The sequence below is a fragment of the Thermomyces lanuginosus genome (genome assembly GCF_041956635.1).
Source record: "Thermomyces lanuginosus strain ATCC 200065 unplaced genomic scaffold VTN49scaffold_35, whole genome shotgun sequence".
In the NCBI taxonomy this organism is placed as follows: domain Eukaryota; kingdom Fungi; phylum Ascomycota; class Eurotiomycetes; order Eurotiales; family Trichocomaceae; genus Thermomyces; species Thermomyces lanuginosus.
Genome location: NW_027192369.1, coordinates 585,167 through 599,125, shown reverse-complemented (window position 1 = coordinate 599,125; position 13,959 = coordinate 585,167). Strand labels below are relative to the sequence as shown.

The window sequence follows — 13,959 nt, the reverse complement described above, 5'->3', positions numbered from 1 at the left end:
GTTTCATCTTGAGGATTAAGCAGCTCCCAGCCAGACAACTTTTCGATATTCATTTTCTCCATTTCTCAAACATGAGACTCGATAATTGTTTCTGATGAGATGGAGGTACTAAAATTGCAGAGTAATGGTCCGATTAGGTCTTTGCGGGAGCTAAGAATGGCCTTTGACATCAACATGTTTATACTTTAGAGAGAAAGAGAGAGATTGATTACTTATGGATCATATGATCAAACGGTGTGATACAGTATACAGCAGAGGCTCCGGGCGGTAGTGAAAGTTGGGTGTTTGCAGTGTCGATTCGGTTAATTGATGGGTCTTACTCGTTGATGTTGTCTGTCGACCCATTCCAAAGTCGCCTTGTCCAAAGGTTCATTGACAATGAAATTTGTGGATTATGGGAGTTACCAGGGCCAGTTTGGAATCCTGGAGTCTTGGAGAGTGGCCGTTTGGGCCTGTAGCATTGTACTAGTGGTGGGTGAATGCTTGAGCATCTTGAGCTACTAAATGAGCAACAGTAGAACAGCGACAAGGAAAATGACAGAGAACGGCCATGCGGAAGCCGACTCCACAGCAGCTGCGAGATACGGTAAGCCAGCAACTTGATAGGGCAGAGGCCGTGAAATTAATGGGCTCAACCACAATCCTGCGAGGCTTCATAGTCTGCCGCCGTTCTGGAACGCTTTCCTCGCAGCCAACAAGGTCGACGAGACATACGGCACGCCACCTTTCTACAAGCATCACTCGGACTCGCGATCCTATCTCCGAGCTCCTTTTTGCCAAGGTATCTCGGTATGACGCGAACGCGGATAAGAACAGGTTTCGCGTTTTGATCCTCTACGTGGAGGCTCATAATAACGCCACCAACGCATACGTCATGTAGGCGTGGGTGACTGTTGTCGCGCATCGTGAGGTGGACATGGAGCCTGATCTGTCTGCCGAGATCCCAAAAGGGTTTGAGGAGCGCAGCTCGGGCGTTCTGGCCTTTAGAGATAAGGTAGATGCCAAGGAGAGGATCGCGGACGAAGGAAAGTTGGCGTTGTTATCTCTTTTTCACGTATGGAATTCGAGTCATTGGGACCGCCAGAGGAACTGTAAGGGAACTTTGGAGGACCAGGGTGTTGCGTCTCTTCAGCGATAATTTTCTGGTGCAAATTTCGTCATGGCATCGCGATTGGTGAGGTGTCAACTCGGATACAGAGGGCAAACGCTGTTACAGGACACTGGAGGATTGATGGGCGGCAAGAGCGAGATTACGGAGTACGTCAACAATGATGCATCTACGCAACAAGTTAGAGGAAACAGGAAACACGAACAAACCAGCTTCTGACTTACTAGAATCTTGATGCCATTCGAAACCGCCGTAAACACAGCACCCATCCACCCAAACTCCAGCCCAAACCCAGCCCATAGTTGTTAGGTATGTACATCAGATCACCCAGACATTTCGACGTCTCCATTCGCGTGTTCATCAGATTGGTCGACCATCATCGACACCGTCGGAGACCGTGTCGCAGGCGGGACCTCCCCGTCGTTCAATTGCACAGACAATGAGGCACGGCGGCCGCCTGCCGAGCTTGCACGGGCACTGCCATTCTCGGCACGAGTCGTAGTGCCGTTCAGCGTTGTTTGTCCCTTTTCTAGCCCAGCCTCCTGCGCGCCTTCCCTGGCCCGCTTTTCTTTGAATTGACGGTAAGTAGTGGTCTTGGGAATGACGTCGGCGAGGAATTCGAGGTTATCGATGCGCGAGACGGCCGTTGCTATGCAAAAGGGGAAACGTTAGAGCGCTTTGAAAAAGGCTTGGGCGAGAAGCAACCAATTGCATACCCAAGTCTTTGTATTGAAGAGTCTTGCGGGGTTTTCTTTCGGACTTGACGACGTTGTAGCCCTGTTCGGCGAGATATTGAATGAATAGCTCCTACCGTCGTGTCGTCAGAAAGGGCAACGTAGAGTCAAAGCGCGCAACATACCGTAGCCATTGCAATCAAGAATGTCGCCTTGTTTGAACATTGCACAATGTCTTCATCTTGCTGGATGATTCTTTTGATACGCGAGACTGTCCGCCAAATGGGTTAACGACATCGAGTCGTAGTAAGCGATAAATACGAGAACAACTTGCATACTTGGAACCACTGTTTGTCCTGTCCCTTCTTCCTCAACCTCAGGCGCGGGGTGACCAGGCGACATTGTGTTCAGCGGCGCGACGCGGAGAGACGCGGTGGTGTTCAGATATCAATGGGGCGTGTCGGGCGGATTTTTACGGCGGAGGAGTGGGCAGGCGTTGGTTATCGCAGGTCGTGGCGTTTATCTTGTTCGACATACAACAACAACACTCATGTTTCCATTCAGAACAACCGCGTCTCAAGTGGTGTTGTTAACCCCAGAGACTTCAAAAGCACAGATCATGGACGTATCAAAATCCGTCTGATACTTGTAATTTACGGCCGATCATTCGCGGCTTGACCGGCATTTCTAACCCTAATTCCGTCAGATGTGGCTTGTCTGTGGCGCAGCTCTATAGAAAAAATTCCATGGGAGCGTTGTTTTTTTTTCCCACTCTCGACATCACAATGAATTGTACAATTCCAATGTTTTTCTTGTCTTGTCCTTCTTTTACTTGTGTTAATAGATAGATTTCGCTCCTTGTTTGGAAATTCCCTCGTTTTCGTGCTCCTTGTTGTGGACAATTTCTTCTCTCTCGAGCTCCGACACATCGCTCCTTTGCTGCCATTGCGGTCATGATAACCACAGATTTCCCGGTATATATGGTCTTCGTGGTTGGTTTGGAAATATGGTGCACCATTTCCATGCGGGCGGCGCGGCAAGCCGACCGCTTCTGGACCCCTGGTCCCATGGATTCGCCGTGATGCGCGAGCTCTGGGCCAGTCTGTCGACTCTGGACCTCACGCAAATTGGATCGCTAGTGGCCGTTGCCGGTATGATGCCTTCGGTCTGGCAATTCTTCCAGCGCGCGCGTCGAGAAGTCCTCGTTTGGATCAAGCGGTGCTTCCTGGCTTCGGTGACCATTCCCGGCGGAGATCCACTCAACCGGAGCGTCGTGCAGTGGATCCTGGCCAACCGACCGCGGCATAATCGATTTTTTACTGGACGCACCGAGTTTCGGCATGCCGCGGCCGATGGCGCGGCCCGATTGAAAAAGTCGCAGCACCCGGTGCAATACTGCCCGCATTGGGAATCGCAATGGTTCTGGTATAATGGCCATTTGTTCCTCGCGAGCCGGAACGTGGATAATTACAGCGCACGGTTTTCCGATCCGAACTACGATGGCCTTGGAGGCGAGGAGCTGACCATCAGCTGCTTCGGTTGGTCTGCGGAGCCAGTCAAGCGATTGATCGAACACTGCCGGGAATACGCCGACCAACAAACGCAGTACTTTGTCATCATTTACGCACGGGACCGGTACGGGCTTGGATGGAAACCCAAGACTCGCAAGCCCATCCGGCTGCTGGACACTGTGCACTTTGACAACAAAGTCAAGCAAGAGCTCTTGGCTGACATTCGGAACTACCTCGACCCGCAGACCCAAATGCGCTACCACCGGCGGAGCATGCCGTACCGCCGCGGATACCTCTTCTACGGCCCGCCGGGAACGGGCAAGACCTCACTCTCCATCGCGATTGCGGGCGAGTTCGGGCTGGACCTGTACGAGGTGAAAATACCCAGCGTCGCAACGGACGCAGATTTAGAGCAGATGTTCCAGGAAATCCCTCCCCGCTGTGTTGTCCTGCTGGAGGACATTGACGCGGTGTGGGTCGAGCGCTCCCGTAGTTCTGCCAGCCCCAACGGGCGGGACGGAAACCCGGTGCCCAACTGCACCTTGTCCGGACTCTTGAATGTCCTCGACGGCGTCGGGTCTCAAGAGGGGCGGATCGTGATCATGACGACGAACCGCCCGGACGAACTCGACAGTGCGCTGATTCGTCCTGGCCGGGTTGACATGAAGGTCTTTCTCGGCAACATCAGCCAAGAGTCGGCCCGGGAGATGTTTCTGCGCATGTATGCTCCCGACCCTGGCTGCACGGCATCCGCCGAGCTCCAGCAATTGGCGGCCGAGTTTGCCCGGCGGATCCCACCCGACACCTTCACTCCGTCCCTGTTGCAAGGGTTCTTTCAGCTTCACCTGGACAGCCCGCACCAGGCGGTCTTGCACATCGACACGTGGGTGCAGAAGGAACTGGCCAAGTTGGACCGGGAGTTTGAGGTTATCAGTGGGCGGCCCCCCCCCAGCCATCACGGTGCAGATTCCTGCAGTGTCCCGTGGATCGAATCCTAGGCTAGTCCTGTATATGCACTTTACTTTGTAGAGTTTCGACCCGCTGTCCGTCACTTGTCAAATGCAGCGCGTTTGCAGCAGGTCAACTGGTTCAACTGCCGTAATGGGCACGCCTTAAGACAATTGACTTTCCCACTTGAGTCTAGGACTCGGGTGCAACTCGGACTTAGTCGTCAATAAGTGTAAATTAATTTAGAGGCTGAAAGTCAGTCGGCAATCCGACGCGGGCGACGCTAGCCACTTCGGGGCTAGCGGGAAAAAACCACCAACCAGGCAGCCGCAGCCGAGCGCGGTATGATGTCACCTTTATGCGACCTCATTTGGTCTGGCCCCCCGCGCTACGGGGGCCTGATGACTAACCCCTCTGACTCAGCCCTGAGCCGGACTTACCCGCCGGAGTCGGCGGAGCGCGATAGGCGTGATGAGACCTGATAACGGGGGCCTGCCGATCTGGCAACGAGGAGTTGCCAGAAGAGGAAAAATACACGTAAAATCCTTTCCCCAGAAATGTGATTTATAAGCAACAGCAGCCTTCTCAGCCGATTGGCGTAAGCCGCCATGAGATTCCACGGATTTCGCAGTCCCAAGGTTCACCTGCATTTTGCCATTTTGCCCATTGGGTCTGAGTCCTTTTCGCGGCCAAAACGAGACTAAAGAGGCTAAGGGGAAGAGTCAAAAATAAGCCCCCCCGAGGGCGCCCCCGAGAAAAAGAGACAAAAGAAAAAGAGCAGCCTCCCGTCGCTGCGGGCGCTTTTTCTTCCCGCGCCTCTCCCACCTTTCGGTCCCTGAGTTTCAGCCTGCTGGAAAAGCGACATCTTAATATCTGAAAGAAAGGGGCTCGAGCGCCTTTTCCATCTCCTTCTCTCTTCCCTGTTCCGCCCCCCCTCAATATAGGGCGCTCGCCGCGTGTAATCGTTGCCACGCCCTACGACGAGCCCGGGCGGGAAGCCCCGGAGTCTGGTGTCAGACCGTGATTACGAGCCCCGCTTCGTCTCGAATCGTCTGTCTGAATCGATCGATTTGGTGATCATCGAGATCTGGAACCATGGCAGATCTCAGTAATCTCTATCAGCAGAATCTCCTTATGGGCCCGCTGTCTGCAGAGCAGAGGAATCTGTTGATGAATGCCTGGCTGTCGAACAATCCGCCCCACAAACAACAGCAGCAACATCAACAGCACCAGCAACAGCAAACCCAGGGGAGTTCCAGTACCAGCGCGCAAGCGCCGCCCACGTCGGTTCCTGTCTCCCATAGTCGAAGTGGTTCCTCAAATGGCATCGGTGCCGGCGCCAGTGGTGGTGGTGGTGGTGGTGGTTATTTCGAGTCCCCGGTTCCCGACGCCCCGGGCTCGGGACACCTGGGCTTCGCGTCCGATGAGAGTCCCTTCCTGGACTTTGACCCGGAAGCCGACTTCGACTTTAACAGCAATGTCGCGTCGATGATTGGCGACCTCCCGGAGTTCGAGCAACAATCCAATTTCGAGCCACAGCCCAAGACGGAGACCGCAAATGGCAATGAACATGAGCCCGGTGATAAGCGGAAGAGTATGGATGGTCGGGAAGGGGAGCAGCAGCCCGACTCGGGGAAGAAGCAACGGCAGGGCGAGGGTCAAGAGAAGGTCCCCAAGAAGCCTGGCCGGAAGCCCCTGACCAACGAACCGACCTCAGTAAGTGGCGCGACCGTCCAACTCTTACCCAGTGCCTGAATAGAAGCTTACCATTCCAAATAGAAGCGCAAGGCGCAGAACCGTGCCGCGCAGCGCGCCTTCCGGGAGCGTAAGGAAAAGCATCTCCGGGATCTGGAAGCCAAGGTGGAGGAACTCGAAAAGGTGTCGCGATCCGCGAACCAGGAGAACACCATGCTGCGTGCCCAGGTCGAACGCCTGCAGGCCGAAGTGCGGGAGTACCGTAAGCGCCTGTCGTGGATCAGCCGCGAGAGCAGCTTCTCGGCGCTGAGCGCCCTCCAGAGCGTAAACACCCGTAACCTGTCCGGCCTGAACAACGACTTTGTCTTTGACTTTCCTCGGTTCGGCGAGCTGTCCACCAATCAGATTTCCAGCAACGGCACTGGGATAAAACCCACTGCCCGGGCTCAGAGCATATCCAACGACAGCTCATCATCCGTTCGAGCATCAGCAAGCCCGTCAAGTCGCGACCACAACAACACATTGGCCAATGGCCATCATCAAAACAGCGTCGATTCATCGTTTGTTGGTGGATACCATCATCAGACCGGGACGAGCAGTTACAGTGCTTCCAACACTGGCTCGCCCAGTACGTCCTCGGAATCGCAGAATGCGCACATTTCCTCGCAGGGCACGTCGCCGGAGCCGGCCTACAGTCCGCCGAAGACAAATGGGACGGAGAATGAGCAGCGGAGCGATTATTGTGGTAAGATCGATGGCAAGTCGTTCTGCGAAAAGCTAAACATGGCATGCGGGAACGTTCGAGATCCCGTGCCGGCGATCCTAAAGAAATCCCACTCCGCGCGTCCGTCGGTATCGGAAGGTCATCAACGAAGTCAAAGTCAGTTGCCGACGAGTCCGACAAGTCCGGCGACCAGCCAGGCGCAGACGTCTACCAGCACACCCGGCCAGACGCAGTCATTAGTCGACCCCACGTTTTCCCTCGACTGGCTGACGCAGCAAAATGGTGGCAACTTTGATCCGGTCTTGTTCAACGACTACCGCGAGCCGCAGGACGCGGTGCTGTCGCAGGACTTTGGCAATTTTTTCGACGATGTATTTCCCTTCCCCGATTTGACTGGCAGTCCATTTAGCAACAGCAACGTCGACTATTCCGCACAGACACAAACGCAAGGACAAGGTCAAGCACACAAGAAGGACCTTGTCGCGGAAATTGACAAGAAGCTGGACGAGGATGAGGAGGTGGTGCCTGGAGAAGATGCATCAGAGATGCTCACATGTACCAAGATCTGGTATGTAGTTTTGTACTTTTACTCTACAATTACACCAGTTACTGACATTCCACACAGGGATCGACTCCAGAGCAATGAAAAGTTCCGCAACGGCGAAATCGACGTGGACTCGCTCTGTTCAGAACTGCGCACCAAGGCACGCTGCTCCGAGGAGGGCGTTGTCATCAAGGAGAAGGACGTGGAAGAGGTCATGGGCTGGGCCGGTATTACCCGATAGTTCCCGACCGTTACATGCAATCATTGGGCGGGGTTGGAAAAGCTGTTAGGCGTTCTAATGTGCCTTCGTTGAGAGTCTCATCTCTTTTGTCTATTTTCATACCACGCATATTGTCGTTTGGGTGGATTGATGTTTTACGGCGAAACGATTTTCTTTGGAAACCTTCGCTCTTAGCCTTTACCTTGAGGACGTGGTGTTATCTATCCCAAGGGGGGGAAAGGGTGTTTGTACGGAGTTTTCCTTGTGTTTGTCGATCGGCTATGATCCTGTTTTCTTCCTGGAAAAGCCGTGCTATGCTACGTGTACCAGTATGTGTAATTCATCCATATGCAAACCAGAATCCCAACACCTACACCACTAGAGGTCTGGCCTCTCGCAATGATCCATTCCTCAATTTCTCACCTGCATCTTCGTGGAAATCTAACCTCGGCTGGTTGGGCAAGGCGAAGCGACACCTCGTTCTCTTCTCGGCTAAACGCTTGAAATCGATTGTCCATTGCATCTTCCCCTCGTTCATCTCCATGCAAAGCGTACCATTTACCTTATTCGGACGTAGAATTTTTTTGAATAAGCGCGGCAAGAAAACTCAGGTAAATTGATATGCATCCTCTTCGCATTTGAAGAATTGAGAGCCAGTTTACCGCCATTTTGTCCCATCACATCCCTATCTCATGCCTGATATCTGAACATACCTTGTTTGGACATCTCGAAAGGTGTGAGACAACAGAAAAACTTAAATAAATTGAACACGCGATTTCCCGTCTTCAAATCAAATCGACGCTTATCTGACGTCTTGTTCTTCGTAATGACAGATTCCTGATTTAGGCTACCCAAAAGAGAAAGGCGACTAACAGTTTTAAGGCTGAAGCTAGGATCTTGTAGGGCTGACGTACGTTAGAATCGATGATTGGTTGGGTTTTTCCAAAAAGCCACTGGCGCCAAGTTAAGTCAATCGCGACAACAGAATCCATCCATCAAGCCTTCCTCCAGCCCCCCAACCGCAGCTCGAGCTAAGATTGATCGTCAGAAAAACGTTTGGCCCCGGTCTGGCTGTCGGTTGGTGCCGAACTGCCGGCTACGTCGCATTAGCTGGAACTCTGCATGGCAACTTAACAAGGGAAAAAAAAAAAAAAAAAAAATTACCGAACTGCTCTCTGTATTAGCGGGCTGACTGGGGGATTTGATGGCTTGCCAGCGTGTGCATAATTTGTGGCGCTAAACCATCAAGGGGTTAAGAGGTTGAACCATGTCGTTCAAGGATACCGGTCATTGGTGTGCCGGGAAGGCCGGAGCTTAAAACAAAGGTCTCAAAAGTGAGTCCGTTCGTCCGGGAAAAGGATGATGATCAAGGACTGAATGATCAGCAAGAATTGCCGTATCAGGGTTCGTCGTCTCGAAGCTCTCAAACTCCGAAGCCTTCTAGTGTAGTTCGAGAAGGATGCTTGCACCTTCTAGGGGCAGGGTCATTATCCTACGTCTCAACGCACGAACAAGGAGATAGTGAGGGATGTACCTATGAGCACCCGGACGGATGGTTTCAAGCGGGGAATATCAATATCAAGATAGATCTTGATAGGCACGTTTTTTGCCCCGATCGACAGCAAGCAGAACGGGCATACAGAAAGGCATACGACGTTGTGCGGAACACAGGCCGCAGCCGCATCAAAGCTGGAAAGAGTCGGAATTGTATTCAACTACGTCGTACGTGAACGTAGTATCATCATGATGTTCTGAGTGTTTTGAATAGAGTCTCTCGGCCGGTTCATCAAGATTCTGCTTCATGCGAAGAGAAGATGTTGGCTATTAGGCCAGCGATCAGCCAGCCTGTTTGCTTCCCCGTTGCCGGTTTCCCGGTCCGGTTCTCGGTCAACAGGTGAAGCACTTGAACATCTTGAGGATCTAATTGCTTGATAGACAGGGGATCAATATCTGATTCGATGACTTGCTGCTTTAGGGGGCTGGGATGTGTAAATGCTGATAATAGACGCTCCCGGTGAGGAATATACAACCCGCTAATTACGTGTTTGGCCCTAGTATCCATTCAGTGACGGCCGCCGTAGTGAGTTGGAAAGAGAATTGAAGACCACAGATTGACGCTGCAGTAATTCAGTCGGAAGCTTTCGAGTCAAGGACCGGCAGCACTTCCAAGTGTAGGTTCAACATTTTTGATGCCCCAGAGGCCGCATTGGAGACAGTTCGTCCTGTGCTCCAAACCTTACCGACTGGTCAGCTGAGCAGGGTACTCGTACAATCATGGCTGCCTCATCAACAGAGCAATGAACTAGCGGTTATGACGATCTCGGCCGATACCGAGGGCAGGATCCCCCTTCCTATCGGTGGGAATGCCGTCCTGCTGCATCTGCATGGTGCATCGTTGAACTAGGGCTATCGGGCTTAACCATCCCGACATGGGGGTTCAACCCCCCGGCTAACCCATGAATTTTACCGAGAGACCGAAGTCGGGATATTAACTTGGTGCCAGTTCACCTTGCCCATCAACTTAAGCACCCTGTCGTTCCCCAGCACCAGCGATGCCGGTTACTCCGCAGCCTTCAGGATGAGCCTCGGTTGCGCCCAGGGCTGCGCTCTGAAACAGTAAGAATCTCTATACACCGCATTTAATAAACAGGGGGGCTCGGACGTTCACCGAGCAAAACCTGGACTACTTTTCCTGGACAACAACGCCCATCTCCGCGGATTGACAAGTTTGGATGTATGCTGCGAGATGAAGCTACTCCGGCCCGGGCCTAACGGTGGAAATGCATGACGCCAGGGGGTGTTAGTATATTCGAGGTGAAGGTGCAACCCCCTCTTCTGTTTTCGGCTCAAACGCTAGCACCAGAAAATAGTGCTCGTTAGGGTTGATGAAACAAACTGTTTGCCAAAGATGCCGGCGCAGAGGTAATTGCAGTCACATCCTGACTCCGAAGCGAAGATCTTCAGAAAAAGAAAAAAAAAAAAAAAAAAAAGCTTGTCGCCAAACGCGGCATCGACTTCGGGCAAGTTCCGAACTAGAAGAGGCAGTCTGAAAACTTTGACGCTGAACTGCCAAAATGTCGGCCGTGTTCTGGACATTGGCGATCTCTGACCGCTGAAATGTAGTTTCAAAGCTATCGAGTGCGGGAGGGTCACCAGGGCTATCGAGCTCGCGGAAATGAACGCTGGATTCAAGAGTCATCAAGGTCTGCCGGCTCTGCGGGATTTGATGCCTGTGTGCGTCTACGACATCTCCGCCGTTTCCAGGGAGTAGAATGATATGGTCCGGGTGATTGAGGTGCGCAATATTGAGCCCGTTTTTGTAAGTACATGGTCTGCTTGAACGAGATTCAGGAGACCTACGATCAGCTGTGTCAACAGGGTCATTTGGAATGGTTGAGATTTTGATATTCCAGTAGGTCGTCAAAGTGTTCTGGATCTAATTCTCACAAATCTATCCCGCAGACAGTGCTGAATAGCACCAGTTCATCGAGCAGTTTGTGTGCTTCCGCTCGCACTTTTCTCCGCCAAAAAAACGATTCTATTGAACTCTCGGAGGTATGAGCTTTGAAAGACACGATTGAAGACGCGAAATAAACGTTTACCTTTCTTTCGGTTCCCAATGGGCACAATATCATAAATTCACGGCGAGAATGTATCAGTGATTGTTTGGCAGGGTGTCGTGGCTAAGCTACTCTGAGAGCTCGCCGCCAATTTCGAGTCAGATTTTACTCTGGGAATACTTCACAACAACTGTTCTGTTTCTTTATTTGACTTCATCATGGGCAATCATGTGGCCAGACAGCGCAAAAACATTGGGCATTTTCTAGCAAGAGAGCTCGTCGGTCGGACCTGGCTGTTAGGGCTTTTATTCTTGGATTCTGCTGTTAGTGTTTGCAACAATGGACGGCTTCTGTTTATTTTTTTTTTTTTTTTTTTTTTTTTTTTTTTTTTGTAAGTTTATAAGCACATATAATTTGCATCTAGAGATAAATTTTCTGTCGAGGCGAACAGCGTGGGTTGCTGAAAGAATCCTCCGATGGGTTTCCGAATTCGGAATATTGATCCGTACATATCAACTTAGGGTTTCGCATCTTCCTCAATATGCGCGCCACTACTTACTGTTGAGTACAGTATTTTTCTCTACAAAACTTACTTCTCAATGGCCGCATCATTGGCTTCAGACATCAAATAAAAACGAAACTGATTTTTCGAAAATGACTGTAACTAGTAGTGCGGACATCATCGTATACGACTGAACAAGTGTAATCCACCTAAAGCAGAAACACAGTTCTCTCATCTGGACCACTCAATTCTCCCATCGTCGTACATTATCACGTTTATCGGAAAATCATGGATGCAGTTATCATGTTAACAATGGGCCCAGACCAGATGGTCACACAACCAATTCTTGATGTTGTCCCGTTCGGCGAATTTGGAATATATTTTTGCATTCGTTGACAGTACAAGCGTAGTGTCTTCGCAGTTTAAGTGTCTACAAGCACACGAGTTCAAACCTGTCTGATCAATCACAGCGCAAATCATTTCCTCCGTTTCAGACAATAATAACTGGAGCAGACAGGGCATTTCGACTCTCGAGTGCCTTCTCAATTGTTCTTGCTGAAGTAATGAATCGCGAGACTCATCTGCTCCCATCTTTCTCACGGCAGTGTCTTAGGGTGTCTGTTTAGCTCCATGAGGCCGGTTTCGTTGAGAAATGGAGGATATCATTATAGTTGGCTTCATGTGTCTCCTCTCACGCCCGTGTGCCACCATCATGCGCGCAGCCTTGATGATCGCAAGACGGTCGAGGTAAAGTCCAAGATGGTTTCTCACCCTCCATCAACGCAGAGGCTCAGGCCCGTCGCGTTCATGTCAGGTATTCTCCAGACATGGCGTCTTCTGGTAAAAAGAACAAAGCATGTGCGGGCCATCACATACGAGCCATGCCAAAAATACTCAGAGCCCTATAGCATGAACATCGTAAAGTATCGTCGAACGTGCGTTTAGCTCTGAGTATGGTTTATGCTTTGCGCGAAGGCATGATCTCATCATAGGAGGTAGGTGCAAATGGCATCCTTTTATCTGGCTGTCAGAAACGCTTTGTCGCAGAGAGTACGAACCGAGGCTGAATCTGAGAGGGACAATACCGTGACTAGATGCGCAAAAATCGTCAACGATCACGGAGCAGTATTTTTTTTTTTTAAGTGATGTCTGGCAGTATATTTTGAGAAAAGTAGCTTAGTTGCTTCAACAGCGAGTTTGATATCGACATAAGTACCTTTAAAGAATGACAAATACCTGACCATACGGAGGGAGTGCTAGAAACAGGCAATCACGGAAAGGAACTGCCGCATCTGAGCTCCTGCACTTTTCAGCAACCGAGTCTAGGCTGCTCTGTCCTCGCCCCTGAGAGTTCATTTTGTATGCAGCGAGATCAATCAATTCACTAATTGCAGCTGTTGTGTGATGAGTGACCTGGCCATATAGTTCTTTCCCCAGTGTTGTCAGCCATTCTTGCCGAAAGGCAGGAGCTCAGTGATCTCGTCAGTGACGTGTCCGCTCATAAGCATGCCAGCTCAACGGTCGCGACTTGTGTTCATAAATGGTCTCGGGTGGAACCAGCGCAAAGAAAGCGGTGTGGTAGAGAGGGTAAACATCTCTCTAGTCTAACACATTGTCGTAGGGTCAAGAGCGTCTCTTTGAAGGAGGTTATTAGGGCACAAAATGTATCCTTTTCCGGATATGCAAATAACTTCTTGCAATTCGCTAAAGTCAGACCCAGAGTGCTCAAGATAGCATCAGGGGACCGAGTGCTTGGGAGTCTGCGAAGCCCAATAACTTAGCAATCTGCAATAGAAGCCACAGCATCACTGATATGCCCTAAGGTACCTCTAGATTAGCTCCATGTCGCAATGACCATGATCACCCACTTGAAGAATCCAGTTCTTCAACATGCACTAACTACGCCTGGAGAACGGAGACAAGGTTCAATAAGGACAGATCCTTGAAACTTTAGCGATAGATCATAGGCGTATGCCATGTCAGACGCAATCTCGAAGTAAGAAGAGCCGATCGAGCAGGATATAACTAGCAGTGAGTTACAAAGTTATCGTGCGAGTCGCTTATGTAACAAAATTTGCAATTGCACGCACGATAACAATATCAGGCGCCAGATACGAGTGCTGTCTCTCTCTAGATAGGTTAATTCTTTGTGTTGTTTCGCGGGATGATCCCAATTTAAGAACGTTGCGGGCGGCAATTGGGTTTGATCCAAGATCCGTCACAAGGCCTGTGTGTGAGGGACGGTCTCCATCGTGCTTGGGACTTGAAGGTTAGGTACTGGTTATCATGTAGTTACTTTATTGATCACTTCCAAACGCGGTTTAGTTCTCAGACTACACGTAAATTAATACGAACCGTGGACGAGACATGTTCCAGCATCGAAGAATCTATGGCGACGACCGCGGTGTTGGCATGTAGGGCTGAAGCCAAATCACAGTCATGATGTCATTCTGACTCATCCAAAGCTATGGGT

The 13,959-nt window shown here is 50.9% G+C and overlaps 3 protein-coding genes across 3 annotated transcripts; 2 read left to right on the top strand and 1 right to left on the bottom strand.

The window, feature by feature from the left end:
- Positions 1–1,431: 1,431 nt before the first annotated feature.
- Positions 1,432–2,184, bottom strand: VTN49DRAFT_5664 (uncharacterized protein; the record flags this gene model as incomplete). The annotated part of the gene is made up of 4 exons (XM_069413746.1): positions 1,432–1,757; positions 1,825–1,915; positions 1,968–2,053; positions 2,121–2,184. The coding sequence occupies 4 exons, from the start codon at positions 2,182–2,184 to the stop codon at positions 1,432–1,434; spliced, it is 567 nt and encodes a 188-aa protein (XP_069266387.1).
- Positions 2,185–2,788: 604 nt separating this feature from the next.
- On the top strand, positions 2,789–4,291 carry VTN49DRAFT_5663 (uncharacterized protein; the record flags this gene model as incomplete). The annotated part of the gene is made up of 1 exon (XM_069413745.1): positions 2,789–4,291. The coding sequence occupies one exon, from the start codon at positions 2,789–2,791 to the stop codon at positions 4,289–4,291; it is 1,503 nt and encodes a 500-aa protein (XP_069266386.1).
- A 1,045-nt stretch (positions 4,292–5,336) lies between these two features.
- VTN49DRAFT_5662 (uncharacterized protein) lies at positions 5,337–7,445 on the top strand (the record flags this gene model as incomplete). Its single annotated transcript, XM_069413744.1, has 3 exons — positions 5,337–5,957; positions 6,021–7,228; positions 7,286–7,445. The coding sequence occupies 3 exons, from the start codon at positions 5,337–5,339 to the stop codon at positions 7,443–7,445; spliced, it is 1,989 nt and encodes a 662-aa protein (XP_069266385.1).
- Positions 7,446–13,959: the final 6,514 nt, after the last annotated feature.